Source organism: Podarcis tiliguerta (assembly GCF_965153285.1).
Source record: "Podarcis tiliguerta genome assembly, chromosome: 2".
In the NCBI taxonomy this organism is placed as follows: Eukaryota; Metazoa; Chordata; class Lepidosauria; order Squamata; family Lacertidae; genus Podarcis; species Podarcis tiliguerta.
The window spans coordinates 117,792,553-117,808,251 of NC_139535.1; the positions used below are offsets into that span (position 1 = coordinate 117,792,553).

At 46.0% G+C, this 15,699-nt stretch overlaps 1 protein-coding gene across 4 annotated transcripts in view; it reads right to left on the minus strand.

The window, feature by feature from the left end:
- Positions 1–10,780: 10,780 nt before the first annotated feature.
- NXPH4 (neurexophilin 4) overlaps positions 10,781–15,699 on the minus strand; it is an 81,023-nt gene continuing 76,104 nt past the window's right edge. For all 4 annotated transcript variants that reach the window (XM_083428326.1, XM_083428328.1, XM_083428327.1 and 1 more), the window contains exon 2: positions 10,781–13,810. In XM_083428326.1, coding sequence (XP_083284452.1) covers positions 13,055–13,810 — 756 coding nt within the window. In that variant the 3' untranslated portion in view covers positions 10,781–13,054. The remainder of the gene's footprint in view (positions 13,811–15,699) is intronic.

Below are 15,699 nucleotides of genomic sequence, written 5' to 3' on the forward strand. Positions count from 1 at the left end.
TCCCTTGTCGGGGCCCCAGTGGAGCCTCTGCCGTCCTGCAACAACGCTGCACCAAAAGGCCTTGTGTGTTGCAGACCATATTATGCCTTAAGGATTGTCATTCCCAGCACCAGCTGTGGCTTAGAGCCACTTGGAAACACAACTCACCCCTTCCCACAATACAAACACCCCTAGGAACAAGGGAGGGTTTTGGGTGTTGGAGCCAAATAAAGAAAATGCTAACCGAAAATGCTAACTGAAATGATGCTTTGTTGGACAAGGGGTTTGGTGGCATAGTTCACAGCAATCAATGAAAACTTCAGTTAGAATTAAAAGGGATTGACATAAAGTAGCTTTTGCACACGGAAAGCAACAGGCTTTTGGTATGTCTGCTGAATTATAACAATGTGCAAAAAAAAACCCAGTTTACATTCCAATTTGGAGAGTAATTTTTTGGGGACAGAAATGCCACTCATTTCATAATAGAGATGAGCATTAGGAGTGGGACCAATGTTATGTTCTGATGTTTGGTGGTGTCACTACTTTTAGTGCATCCCACGTTAACAATCATCCCACATTAACACTCCTCCTTCCTTTCTGCAAAGCTCTGGATAGATCAGTTGTGTGCTGTCTGCATGTACAGCCTGCAGACTGAATATTGATTGGCATGTGTTACTTCTAAAATGGATGGTGTCTTGGTTAAAGGCTTGGACACGAGGTAGCAGAGGAGAACCAGGAGTTGTCCCAGGGAGTCAGAGTCGAAAAAACAAGCCAGGAGTCTGAGCAGAGCCAGATGTCCATTATTGCACAGGCAGACTTCCCCCCCCCCCCCCCCCGCTGCACCTGCCCTAGAAGATGAATGGAGGAGGAAGTGCTGATTGAGTCTTGGTGTCTGCCTACCCACAGCGTTATTGGGAGGACACTGATATACCCGACATCAGTGGGACTGTCAACATTTGTTTTCATCTGTTTTCAAATGGACACACTGCAGGGCAATGCAGAATCAACCTGCAACAAGCTTTTCTTTCCAGAATGAAACCACTTTCGGGGCAAAAAATATGCAACAGATCTTGATTGTGTGTGGAGTACATGGAAACAAGCAAGTACTCAGTCTCCATTGTTTATAGAATAAAGTGTGGTGAGTACACAGCCAAAGATTAACATGCGAAGAGGCACCTCCATAGCTAGCCATGGACTCAAGTCCCACAAATTACTGCACACACACCCCTCTCATCTCCTGGGCTGGTCTAGCCCAGCTAGGGACACAGTGACACATCAGTGACACAGAGCCAGAGGTTACGCAAACTCTTTTCTGGTGATGGTTCCACTTGGTTTCATGGTGAAAAGAATCCACTGGAGCATAGAGAAAAGGAATCGCTAGCAACAACAGCCAGCTCCTTCTGATGAAATGCTGGAAGAGAGAAAAGAAGATTGGACCAGCAAGAATCTGTTTGGCTACAGAGAAGCTCATATGTACCACAGAGGATCTTTGAATTGACACAAGCATTATATTTAATATTTGACAACATCTTGCAAGCACAAAAGAATTGCACCACACTAAAATATGTCAGAGCAGCAATTGGGAAGCTTGCTTGTTGGCTTCTATATTCTCCCTTGAAGTTTATGCTGTGTTTTTATTTTAAAACAAGATGCAGATTTTTATGGCACAGCTGCGCTACAAAACTTAAAACTGTCTTTGCAGTCATTCCTGCTCCACAGGGAACCCCAGGAACTGTAGTTCTGTGAGATGGGCAAGGGATCTCTGAGACAGAATTCTCAGCTCCCCTCTTCTAATGCCAAACCACATTTCCCACAAGTCTTTGGGGGAAACTGTGGCAGTTAAACTGCTATAGAATAGAGCCAACGTATCTGAAGGGTAGCTATAGTGACCACCTTCTTGTGCACAGGGCTTCCGTTTCACAGATGATGGCATCTTCCATCTGATTTGCTCTTGTCCCACCTCTGGTGCTTTCTGCTTAATGCTGACTGATCTGTCATCATAACAATAAAGATTGACTACTATGGCTCACTTAATAGTGCAATTAACACACAACTTGAGTATAGAACAGGGGTCAGTGAACTTTTTCAGCAGGGAGCCGGTCCACTGTCCCTCAGACCTTGTGGGGGGCCGGACTATTTTTTTTGGGGGGGATAACAAATTCCTATGCCCCACAAACAACCCAGAGATGCATTTTAAATAAAAGGACACATTCTACTCATGTAAAAACACGCTGATTCCCGGACCGGCTGCGGGCCGGATTTAGAAGGTGTTTGGGCCAGATCCGGGCCCCGGGCCTTAGTTTGCCTACCCATGCTCTAGAATCCATCTCAGCATGTTTACTTAGAGCTAAGACCCACTGATATAAGTGAAATATATTTCCAGCTATTTGGGTTTAGGGTTTCAACCAATGTAACCAACTCTGAAAGGGTGTATGCCAACCACTTTGTAGCCAGACAAATCTGGGCCAGATTTAGAAGGCAACTGGGCTGGATCCAGCCCTCGGGCCTTAGTTTGCCTAACCATGGTATAGAAGCTTGTGCTTTGAGAGCTCTGGAAACAAAATGGCCTGGCAGCAGGACCAAAGGGGCAGGGGGATGGGAGGAGTTTCTGCAAATACTTCTATTGCCATTCCCATTTTGTATCTGCTGCAAGGCTCCCCCCACCCCCAGAACTCTCAAAGCACTAGCTCTTGTAGCGAACCAGTGCAATTTGATTGTTGTGTGGAACAGGCAGCGCACTGGTTGGCTAGTTCCTGTGTTGTAACAAGTGACAAGCACAGACTACCCCAAATCCTTATCCACAATGCCTGCACAATGTAACACACACCTTTTTGCAGAGCCTTTGTGTTTCTCTGTGAACAAAGCTCCAGCATAATGTAGATCTAATGGCAGAGGTCTGTAAGAACACACACAACCACTCTCCTTACCTGTTCACATGGATTTGGGAGCCATTTGCTCTTGTCTTGAAATGAGCGTCAGAGAGCTCTTTGCCCGTGCCTTGAAGTTGAGTGGCTGAATAAGACAGACAATCCTCCAAAAAAGACAACCCTTGAGACCAAGTTGCTGCTGGTCCGCTTAGATCCAGTTTTGGGAGAGAGGGACAAATAGCTTGAGCTGATGATGTAACATAGCTCATTATGTTCCTAACACCACATCTAGATACGTTAACATTTAAAAAATTAAAAAGTATATTTGTATTGTGTGTTTTATGGATGCTTGTTTGTATGTTTTGTAATTGGTTTTATACTTGTGAACGGCTGAGTAGCCACCTTGGCAATTAAGCAATATATAGGCTAAATAATAATAATAATGATGGTGATGATAATGATAATCATTTTTCTTTTATTTCACCCAATTTATACGCCACTTGTTTGTAATAAAACTTCAAAGTGATGCCACATTCAACACTCATAAGTCACCCCTTTCCAAAAAACGAATTCTCTCCAGTTTTTCATTTATTCATTTATTTAATTTAAATATATAAAAATATGAAGAAGTCTTCACCCTGGCCAAGGGTGCAGCCAAACGTGGGCAGGGTGTGGGTTTGTACGACTGCAAAGGGAGCAACCCTGCCGTGGCGAAGTAGACTTAGCTGCTGCCCCCTTCTCAACCCGTCCTCCAGTGGCCTGTTGCTTCTTCACAGAATACAGACATTCTATAGATAATGACAACAATGAATGGCTGATAGTCCAGAGGGTGGCAGGGCAGGGGGTGATTCCCCAGGAGTGGTGACAGTTCCTTCTAGCTTCCTGTAATCTGACCTCATCTGCAGGCACAGCTCTCTAGTCCCTGGGCAGAAGAAGTTGCTGTCGCAATTCCCGTCTCTGATTTCCCAGACTGCACTCACAGGCAAGACCTCCTACCAGCTCATCGGCCTCTGCCAACTCCTGCAACCTCTGCTGTGTAGGTAAAGGACCCCTGAACAGTTAATCCAGTCAAGGGCAACTAAGGGGCGTGGCACACATCTCCACTTTCTGGCCGAGGAAGCCAGTGTTTGTCCACAGACAGCTTTCCAGGTCATGTAGCCAGCATGACTAAAATGCTCCTGGCGCAACGGAACACCGTGACAGAAGCCAGAGCGCACGAAAATGCCATTTACCTTCCTGCTGCAGCGGTACTTATTTATCTACTCACGCTGATATGCTTTCGAACTGCTAGGTTGGCAGGAGCTGGGACAGAGCAACGGGAGTTCACCACCACTGTCACACAGATTTGAACGGCTGACCTTCCGATCAGCAAACTCAAGAGGCTTGGAAGTTTAGACCACAGCGCCACCCGCGTCCCCTCTGCCATGTACTGTCTGAATTACACATACACACTGCACACACCCTTGCCACACCTAGCAACTACATGCATACGTACTCACACATACAAATAGATGTGCATGCACACCCTTGACATCTGCACACACACACACACACACACACAGCTTTGTGTTTCTCACAACAGTAGATGCAGAAACAAGTAGCGTTCCAGCAACCGGTCAGGAATTGCCACTGACGTGGGGATTTATGCCTTTCGATGCTATGTATGATCTGATGCCTGAAATGAATGGAGGCAGTGAAACAGGATCTTGACAGCAAAGAGTCACATAATGATGCTTCTCGTGCCATCGGCTGCAATAGGGGGCTGAGTTCATGGAGAAAATCTGTTGATAATGGATTGTACAAACTTTGGCTCCATGTTTGGAAAGAGGCATAGTTATGCATACCAATACACGACACGAGTACACGGCAGTACAAACTCCAAATGACACAACCACCTGTGGACTCCATGCCTCTCGCCTTCCACCTCCTGCCTCCCACTCCGTGCCTGCCTCCTCCCTAAAGGCTGGATTAAAAAGTAATGAGGTATTTACAAACATATTTGGTTCCTTCACAGTTCAGAGATGTAAGAGTATATTAAGAGCTGCTGGCGTGTTTTCAAGCTTCACTACTTCACTGGCTAAAAACTGCCTGGCCTTTCCAAATGAAAACAGTTGTGATTCACGTTATTTCCTCATTAGGAGCCCCTACTAGTGTCACAGCTCAGCAGGAGAGCACATGCTTTGCTGGGCAGAGTACATGGCACTGGGCTTGGTAACGTAACAATCTGACTGCTTGTAAGGTGTTCTTTGCATCCTAATTTAAACAGAGCAACCATCTGAACTTGTATGGACAGAGAAAGGACACACAAAACAAGACTGAGACGCAATGACCAAGAATCGCTCCCCAGGTTTTCCTTCGAATGTACAGATTGCATGCACCATCATGTATACATTATGATGTTTGAAGATTATTCATGAATCTATTTGGCCATGTGCAATTGGGAAGCTGCAATTGGCAGTGGGTTCCAAACATGTATACATGCAGGAAGCTGGACTTGTGTGTGCAGTACGTCCACATGGAAGTGACTGGAGATTTCTTTCTGCACTAGCGTGAGACTGGAATGATGCTTACGGAAATGCACATAAAAACACAAAACAGGTAAGACTGAAGATAACAATACACACATACACACTGGGGAGGATACACCACTGAATGCCAACTGTGTGCTAGGGCAAATTAGCCTGCCACAAGAGGAGCTGAACCAGGCCTTAAAGAATGAAGAAAGCATGTTGGATGCACCCAATATTCCAGGAATACCTAGCGTGGTACCCTCCAGGTGTTGATGGACTCCAACTCCCATCAGCCCCCAGCCAAGCTAGCCAAAGTGAAGGATGATGAGACTTTGGTCAAGCAACATCTGGAGGGCAGCACGTTGGAGACCCCTGCCATACTCTTTATAGGGGGTGAGCAACCAGTTGTGTTATGAAGGTGAGCTGGCACTCAGCACAAGCCCAGCACTGTGTGGTTCATTTAGCTTAGCTCAACAGGAGATTGTGCTGTGAGTGTGGATTCGTATCAAGCACAGAGGAAGTGACCACATAAGATGCAAGAACTCTAATGCCTCATTTTGAGGCTAAGCTATCAGCCAACTGCCAACACAAGGCAGCACAAGCCACTACTTGGTCTCCCTTTGCCCTAGTGAGACCAGAAGTTCCTTCTGGCTGGCACTGCTCTGCCAGTAGCCCAATCACTAACCATTTGCTTCTCCAAAGATTAAGACCCCTACATCTGCTTCCATGCAGGACACCTCTGACCCCCACCCAAGTCCAAGCATGGTATGGGTTTGGAACATCTTGTCCCAATTGACTTCACCTTTGCCCGCTGGGACAGTTCAGTCAGTCTGTGGCTGCAGGAACCACATTCCCTGTTGACTTTGGAATATTCCTTCGCAGCCTCAGTCTAATAATTCTTGGATTCAGGTTATCATGTTCCCTCAGGAAGTCAACATCTCTCCCCAAGAAACCACATTGTTCGTCTTTGGTGAGCCCCCTCCTCAAACAAGTTGCTTTAAGCTTTGATTGAAGTATGCTTGACCTCATGGAATAGATCAGCACACCACACTTGAGCTAGCTCCATTCCTTTGCCTCCTCTGTCCTGCTGCCCTGTTTTTATTTTCCTTGGGTTACTCAGGAACTGCAAAGGAACGTAACTTCCACATGTTCCATCTTGTAGAAATGGCTGTTTTTGAAATTACATAGAGAGAATTTTAAGGAACTGGCCTGTGGTTTCCTTATCCTTACCAGGGTCCTGAATGATCCATAGAAGTGTTTTTCAACCTTTTTGAGTCCCGGCTCCCTTGACCAACCACATTCTTTCTGCGGATCCCCTGTGGAAGCCGCTGACACTGGGCTTCCGTTACAGGACGTGTGTAAGTGTTCTGCCCCTGCACCGTTCCACCCTGCCCCTTGCCAGCGCCATTTTGGGAGCGCTTGTGTCGACAGGAGCCCAACCAACGCCACTGCTCTGCAGGGCCGAGATGACTCACTCCACATGGCAGCCCCAGCCTGCCTTTCCCAAAATTAGTGTGCACATGGTGGAAGTGAGGGTGGAGAGGGCAAAACAAGATTAAGATCAGAAAGCAGAAATATGTTGTTATTGCAGGGAAGGCAAGTGAGAAACACACAGCACAGGACACACATGCATACATGGCCCTTTCCTGCCACACTCCCTCCATGCCCATAAAGCTGGGTGACTGTTAAGGAGGAGGGTGGTTGCCTGGAGGGAGAAGCAAAGAAGAAGCAGGGAGAGGGATGTCAGGGGCAGGGGATAGAAGGAGAAACACAGAAGACACTCCTCACTTTCAGAGTTATTTTTAAATACCTCCTTATAGAGCCAGCGGAGTAGCTCTCTGCTCAGGTGCCCGGTGCGGTGCACGTGTCCAGCAGCCAGGGGTGAAGCGAGCTGCCCATGGGGAAAGGGTGAGCCAAGGCAGGGCGCACTGCATGGAGCCTCTCCGCAACCGCCCCCTCAGGGTGGCTGAAGCGGTGGGCAGATGCAAGCCCTGCGCTGCTTGAAAAAGCAGTGTGGAGCTCGCAGGCAGTCCACCCGGCGCCACCCCCTCAGGAGAGACAAGTGGCTCAGGCACGCTGCAGGCCCCGCGGTGTGGCGCCCAGTGCCCCCCGCCTCACCTAGCTACCAGTGGCGTAGGAAGGGGGATGCAGTAGTTATTTTTTTCAAAAAAAGTGTCGTGAGCCCAATTTTAAAAAAATTATTTTAAGACACATATTTTTTATGCCTCAGTGATGACACCCGGGGTGGCCCCCACCCGCTGCACCCCCCTTCCTACGCCACTGTATAGAGCACACACACATCCAGGCACACACACTATCAAGCTACTTTGTTAATTTCTTGCATTTCTCAAGCCCTCTGTGTAAAACTAGGAACTGTTCGTTACTGAAGCTGGGAAGGATTTTTGTTGGTGTGGGGGAAAGATTTTAAAAAGATAAACAGTCTTGCAAAAGTGTTTCCCCACTTTTTTTTGCCGCTGTTTTATTTCAGGAAGATAATGGGCTGTAAGTTAAAGCTCCTGGCTCCCCTGAATGTTCCTCAGAGAGAAAGATAATGCAGAAAGATATGGGCTGCAATTTAATGAAAGGATGCCCCCCCCCCCGAGCTCCCCGGAATGTTCCTCGAGTCACCCTAGGGTGCCATAGCACACTGGTTGAAAACCCATGATAGAGATCATCCCACCACGCCGTATCTGCAGACTGCAGCATACAAATCCACAAAACCTGCACCTAGCCGTCCCAAGTGTCCCACTACATAGCTGTGACGCTCCCAAAGTCTTGGGTCATGGCAAAACCTGTTCCTTCCCCCTCTTCAGAACATTATTAACATATTCCTTTCTCTCTTATCTCAACATCCTTCTGTCCTTGCATGGTCCAAACCCATGCCATTTGTGTTCAGGCATCCTTCTGGGCACTTTAAGGCCTCCAGTTCAGTAGGCCAGATCCCTAGCACCATTCTCCACTCCTTGCACGGTAGCCATCAGATTCTGAAGTTCCATCAGCTACTCTCTCTATCAGAGAAATAAGCTTAGTACAACCTGCTGATCCAGGCAATGTGGCTTTGTTGTTTGCCAATGTCCGCCCTAGCAATCAGACAGAGCACAACAAGCTCTGGATTAAATATTCCAGATAACGTGCCTCCTTGGCAACATGTATAAACTTGCAAGTTCACAAAACACGTAAACAGGGGCCTGTGCAGGCAGTGGTAAGAGTGGCTTTCTCCAGAGGTTGTTGCACTCCTATTGCCATCAGCCACAGCCAGCACAGCCAATGGTAGGGATGATGGGAGCTGTAGTTCATCAACATCTGGAGGGCCACAGATTGCCCGCCTGTACTCTCTACCTTTCGTGCAGGAAAGCTCTGTGCAACATGGATCCTTTCTCTGAAGTAACATCTTCCTGAGGGAGGGAGTCAGGGAGGATTCAGACTCACTAATGCAGCCTGCACCAGAGTAGACAAATGTGGGAAATCCCAAAAGCATGTCATAGTCCCAACCCTGAGTGTGAGTGTGCAAAGGGAAGGATGCTGGGAGGGGGTGGGAGGGGGGACAGAATTTGGGAAGTTTAGGAAACGCTGATGTGATTGTGTAGACTAAGCACATCTATGCTTAGTTCTAACGCAATAGGAAGCACACCGATACAGCCACAGAGACATCAGACATTGTTGAAAGCACTCAAAATCACTTACATACACCGACAGCTGCATGAGATTCATGCCTATCACATGAGCTGATGTGCACGAGCATCCCTGTTCATGGTTGTGTACACCCACAAAGCACAACAGCAGAGACACGAGATGTGCATACACTTTCAGCTGGGCTGCTGTACTTCTCTAGCTTTGCTGCAACAAGTAAGGTAAAGGTAAAGGACCCCTAGACAGTTGAGTCAAGTCAAAGGCGACTATAGGGTGTGGCGCTCATCTCGCTTTTCAGGCCAAGGGAGCCGGCATTTGTCCAAAGACAGCTTTCTGGGTCATGTGGCCAGCATGACTAAACCTCTTCTGGCACAATGGAACACCGTGACGGAAGCCAGAGCACATGGAAATGCCATTTACTTTCCTGCCACAGTGGTACCTATTTATCTACTTGCACTGGTGCACTTTCAAAATTCTAGGTTGGCAGGAGCTGGGACACAGCAATGGGAGCTCACCCCATCACACTGATTCGAACCGCCTATCTTTCGATCAACAAGCCCAAGAGGTTCAGTGGTTTAGACCACAGCGCCACCCGTGTCCTGCAACAAGTAGGAGAGTAGTGAAGTAATGAAGAGCCTCTACCTCTAGAACTGGCAAAACTGGATGATTCACCATTTGGCCATGCAAATTCCAGGTGGGATCCCTTACAGCTGGGATGAGCCTTTAGATTCATGATCTACAACTCATGAATTCCAACATGAATCTTTTATTTCATTTGTAAACATCACCCACAGAGGTCCCCAAGACATCAGTCACTTGGTTATATGTGAATTGGCTGTGTTTCTGAATTCATCACCCGCTGTTAGTGTGAGTTCATAATTCACCATTTGTGTGAATGCAGCACGATGCAGCTTGCCTAACATATTCCACAACTGGCTGGATGTGTGTCACATGTCCTTCACCCATGGAAACAAAGTTGTTTTTAGGGGAAGGCAGAGTGACTTATTCTCAGTCAAAGCTACGTTCACATAAAAAGGTGCAAGTTAAAATTCAGGCCACTCTCCAATGAGTCACATTTTGTCCTCAGATTTGATTTGCAATTTTGAAAAGCAATCTAAAGTTTCATCTCTGGTGTTTAAGCTCTTGCAGCTGAACTGCACATTTGGAAGCACCAGGTGATGCTGCCTTCCTAGAACTGTAGGGGGTGGAATGAATGTCTGAATGCCCTTGTTAAAACCAAGCCAAACCATAACCCCAAACCAACATGTAGAAAGCTAGCATGACAGAGAGATAGGTAGGCTCCTTCCTCACATGCAAGCTGAATGTTTGTTTGCGGGGGCGGGGGGAGCACTCAAACATTTTAACAAATGTCATAGTCCAGAAATGACTGAACCATATGGTATTCCCATACTTCTTTTACTTGACTCACGTTGCTTTTAAAAATGAATAAATGACTGTCTTAATGACAATAAATGTTTTTGAAGTTGTACATCAGAAAATATTCCAACTGGCTGATTTTGTAATGGCAGCACACAATTAAATTGTTCCTTACTTTGTAGTTGCTTTTTTCTGTATGCATTCAAACCTGAAGAGCCACACTTCTATTACTGTTTTGCTGTTAACTAACCAACAAACTAACCAACAAACAAACAATACTGATTGTCAAAAAAAGAAGCATATCATTTCCCCTCTTCATTTCTATGCCTGGCATGTGGCAACCGCTAAAAACCAACTTGAAACCCTTTGTAATTCTTGCAAGGGCTGTGGGTGGAAGGGAGAGGCTGAGGAAGAGTCTACCCACCCCTCTGAAGCCAGGACAGACTATAGACTAGCCTCTCATGGAACACCCAAAGTCCTCTAGACACACCATGTGCAAGAGGGAGCAGGGGAGCGCAGGAGCATTGCAGAAATCGCTTTCAAAGTAACTGTTCTAGAAGACTCATGTAAGCAAGCCCAGCCATACATTCTTACAAAAAATGAATCTGTTCTCTCCCTCCCATACAGTTTAGTAAGCCAATTTCTCTCTCACACCCCACCAGCACATGCAATCACACGCAGACTCCCATTAACACCATCTCACCTACGCTGCCACTGATTTATACAGACACTCCTTACTCAAGCATTCAGATTCCTGATAGCACACACTCATACTTACATATGCAAACTCAAATGTCTCTTCATACCCTTTAACGAAATCTTTACACTGAAATATATGAATATATTGAAAGTAGGGTTGTCAATTGTCTTTAAATAAATCTGCACCTTACCTAAACCACAAAAATGCAGGTGCCTTTTTATGATACAGCAGGATAGGCATGGCCTCCTATTAAGTATGAGATAGCTTAAAATTTAATCAACAAAAGCTACCGCTCACCACTATTAAGAAGGATTGATCATCCTTTACATTTTTCTTTCTTGTGCAGAGCATTCCCTGTTACAGTAAAGTCATCAGAACCAAAATGTCTTCAAAAAGGAACAACTTCAAAATCCTGTAAGTGCTGCGGAAGATCCAGAGTTAAAAGAGAAACTGATGTGATTTTCAAATGAGCACTGTCAGCCTTAGTTGCTTTGTGCTTCATATAGCTGGCAGGAAAACCCCAGTGGGTTTTCACCCTGAAATGAAAAAAGATCTGCAAACTCTGGGTGTCAGCTGGAAAGCAAACCCATCCGCAGGAAAGAGGAAATTGCTACACCTGCAAGGACTGCACAGAAGTGGGCCCCTCAGTCTTAGCCCTGCCACTCAATCAAAGGGGACAAATTTTAATCTGAGATTAAAGCTCTAGTTGATCAATCTGCAGAATAAATCAATGAATGCTTGCAGCCCTAATTAAAACACACACACTTCATTACTGTCATGGTGGCATATATGCATTCCTAGTTATACAGACTTAAATAAATGTACTTGCAAATACATATGCCATTAAGGCCAAAAGAACACACCTAATATAGCACACATCCTTACTCGCTGTCACGCTGTGTATACACACACACACACACACACACACTCTCACACATACTTTCCTAAGTTGTGCACACATGCGTGTTTCGGTTGAATCTCACAGTCCTTAATAGAATTTCATTTGAATTTCTACTAACACTCAACTCAGGCTTCTGCTATGAACATAAAGTTCCACTTACACACACACACACACACACACACTGAAATGTTACAGTCCCAGTTGCATCAATGTGTTCTTATGCACCTCCCAATCTTTCAGTTTCTCATGCAAACCCTTTGTTCTGACATGATCTCACCCACCGAACCCCAATCTCCCTGTTTACATTCAGCTTAACTCCAGCTGACACACATTCTCACTCTCCCTCCCAATTTAACATGATTGATCCATTGCACATTACATTCCTGTATTATATGAACAGAGAAGCTCCTGAATTTGGCAATTTCTGCCCTCTGTTGGTCCTTTCCATTGTAGAGCATCTGGCAAGAGGTGAGTTGGCACTGTGGGTTAATATGCCTTTTCCACAATCCCAGGCAGGTCAATGAATAGCTTCAGTAGCAACTCAGCTGACAATCTGTGGCTCAGTCCAAGGAGAAGAGAGACAGAGAGATGCACAGAGGGACCTTTGGCTGCTACCAGAACCTTATATTCCAGATGGGAGGCATGATCCTGAAAGACATTCTCATATAAGTCAGTGTTACAGCCCCACAGAAGCAGCAGGGTCCATTTATGCACAAAAGAGATGAAAGCCACAGCAAGCCATTTCTTCATATTGCTGGGAATTCCCTTGAGATGACCCAAACAGCATCGGAAAGGGGGTACAGTGGGGAGCAAAAGCAACAGTGTCCTTTTGGCCAGTTTCTATTTTCCTAAAGTCCTGGGAAGTTTAGTGGCCACTGGGAAGGGAATGCCTTATGAGATGGAGCAGAATCCAGTTCCTGTTCAGAACCGGCCATCCTTCTCTCACTAAGCATCAGGGTGGAGGGGGGGCTCTCCTGTTTCTTTCACTGCCAGCCAAAGTTCTTCCAATTCCTGTCCTGATAAAAAGAGTGCAACTTACTTAACACGCCTCTGCACTGTCCCCCCCTCCTCCCAAAGTCTTCCCCCCTCATCAGCCAAAGTAGGGGTTCTCGTTCTGGAAGTTGTAATCTGGACAGACCTTCTGGACCAGCTTGTAGTCGATGCTGAAGAAGGAGATGAAGATGCAGATGACCTTGAAGGGCTTGGCACACAGCCAAGCGGCGTGGCTCTGCGTGTGCTCGGTGAAGCAGATCTTAGAAGGGTCATACAGGCAAGGCTTATTCTTGCGTGCCCGGTTGGTCTTCTCATATTCCACGTGACAGTTGAAGGTCTTGGGTTCCTTGGGCTCAGCTAAAGTGGACTGCTGAGGGTGAAGGTGCTGGGCTTGGATAGGGGGAACCAGTACATCAAACTCAACTACCTTGGTGGGTGGCACAATGCTCACGGAGACATTGCCCAGGCTGGAGGAGTTGTGACGAAAGTAGACGCTGAAGGTGCCATTTATATGATCCACGATCTTGCCTGTCACCAGCAGGCTGAACTTCAGGGTCTTGATGTTGAAATAGAAGTCACCCCAGCCAAAGATCTTCTTGGTTCGGCCCGCCTTCATGGAGGGCTTCCTCTTAGCTCGCTGGTTGAAGTGCTCCATGGCCGTCTGGTTCTTGGTCCAGTCCCAGGGACTCAGGGCACCACTGTAGGGGTCCAGCTTGGCTTTGGAAGGCTCACTGGAAAATATTCGAGCAGGGTTGAGCGGGTGAGGTTTCAAAGCAGTGCCCTTCAAGACACTTGAGGGACTCATCTCCAGGTAGTTCAGGGTCTTGGTCACATGGCCTTTCACACACGCAACCTATCAAAGAGGTAGAAAAAATAGGGAATTTGGGTTAAAACAGGTGTACTCATGGTGCATCTGCACAGAGAAAGCATCTAGGTATCTTCAGGACACAAATAGGTTTAAAAAAGGACTTGTAAGAGGGCTTCATCTCTCTGTAATGTGTACACTGGACCACAGTGGGAAGTTGTGGTGCCCTGCTTCATTCTAGTGCTACCTTAAAACACAACAGCTCAGCACCCGAAATTCCACAGCACAGAAAAATCCAGTTCCACGAACCATGCAACCCAGACAACAGGTGAGCACATTTGTTCATATCACACACTTCATTTGGCAGATGTGAAGTTCTGCCTTTATTACAAGTAACAATAGCTGTGACATGTGAGCTCCATAATATGCCAACACTGTCTGACCTGAAAACATTTTCTGCTGTTGCCCCTGCATAGTGGAAGGCCTTTTCCTTGGGCTTACATGAAGTGGCAACGATCCCTTGCTTCAGACTTCTTATGAGGACTTACCTTTTTGCCCACGCTTCCCTTGAACCACAAGATTGGGCCTTGTTCCATGTGTTCGAATCCTCTGAATATCTCTCTTATTTGCTTTGATATCTCTTATGTGTTCTATACTGCTACTTTATTGGTTTTAAGTTGTGTTTTTGTTTTAACGTTTTACTGATAAAATGTTTGTCTTTTAGACCTGTGCTTAGAGGTTTTTGATATATTTAGCAGTTTATAAATGCTTTTAAATAAAGCAAATGAACAAACAAATAGTTTGAACCTAAACCTGCCATGTGGTGGTGATTGGTAGGGTTCTGATTTTGATCAGAGCAGCAGAACTGGGGGAGTGTTTAATCCTTTCCCACTATGGTTTGGAAATAAACATAGCACTGGGCACACATGCAGGGAACAAGGACCACTTTCACAAAGGAACTCCCCCTCTCCACTGCGCCCCCAAATAAACCTAATCTGGGTTTCCCCCCAACCATCCAGAGCAAGTTTAGAGGGTATAGGGGGGAGTGCACACAAGAGTAGGGGGAAGAGAGGTTTTGCTGCACAAGCAGACCTCGTTCCATTCATACAACTTAGCTAAATCCCACCCATGCTGTTTTCCCCACTTCAAGCTGCTATTCCTCTACTTATTCATTTCTGATTTTTTTTTCCTGGTGGTGTTTGTGTGTAAGCAATACAGAGCAAGAAAATGGCATAGGGGAAAATATCCCCTCCAGGAGTGCCGCTACTCTATTCAAAACTGAAGCACATTTAAAATAAAAACATTAGAAGTGCATTAATCTTTATTTTTATTTTACAATTAGGGGATTCACGTGTGAATCTATTCTGTGAACCACCTTGAGACCTACGGGTAGAGGGCGGAATATAAATAAAATAAATAAATGGAGTTATCCAACCTCTGAGCCGTTTGAAGGAAATCCTGTATAGGGAAGCTTTTCTTAATGTTTTATTATTATTATTATATGTTGGAAGCTGCCCAGAGTGGCTGGGGCAACTTAGTAAGATTTTCATTATGGAATGGGATGTCCCAATTTCCATCGGAGAAATGTTAGATGGTATGGAGTAGTTAGGAAAAGGTCCATTCCAATGTCGGTAGCAGAGGCTGAAGAAAGGAGGGGTTGGACTATTCATGCAGTGCGAAGATACAATGATCATAACCCGAGACTGAGCTACAGCATGTGCCCTCATAGCCTCCTGATTTCAGTGGACTTAGGCAGATCCATCTCTGCACTGAACTGTGGAGAACAGACGTGGAGAGGAAGCAGAGGGAAAGGCTCTGAGGGAAGTGGGAAAAAGGAGTTTTTGGGAAGTATACTTGTACTTGCTTATTGGTGCTGAAGGGGTGAAAATACAAGCAAACCTGGAAGGTTTAGTGTGCAGCCAAACAGTTTGGCAAGG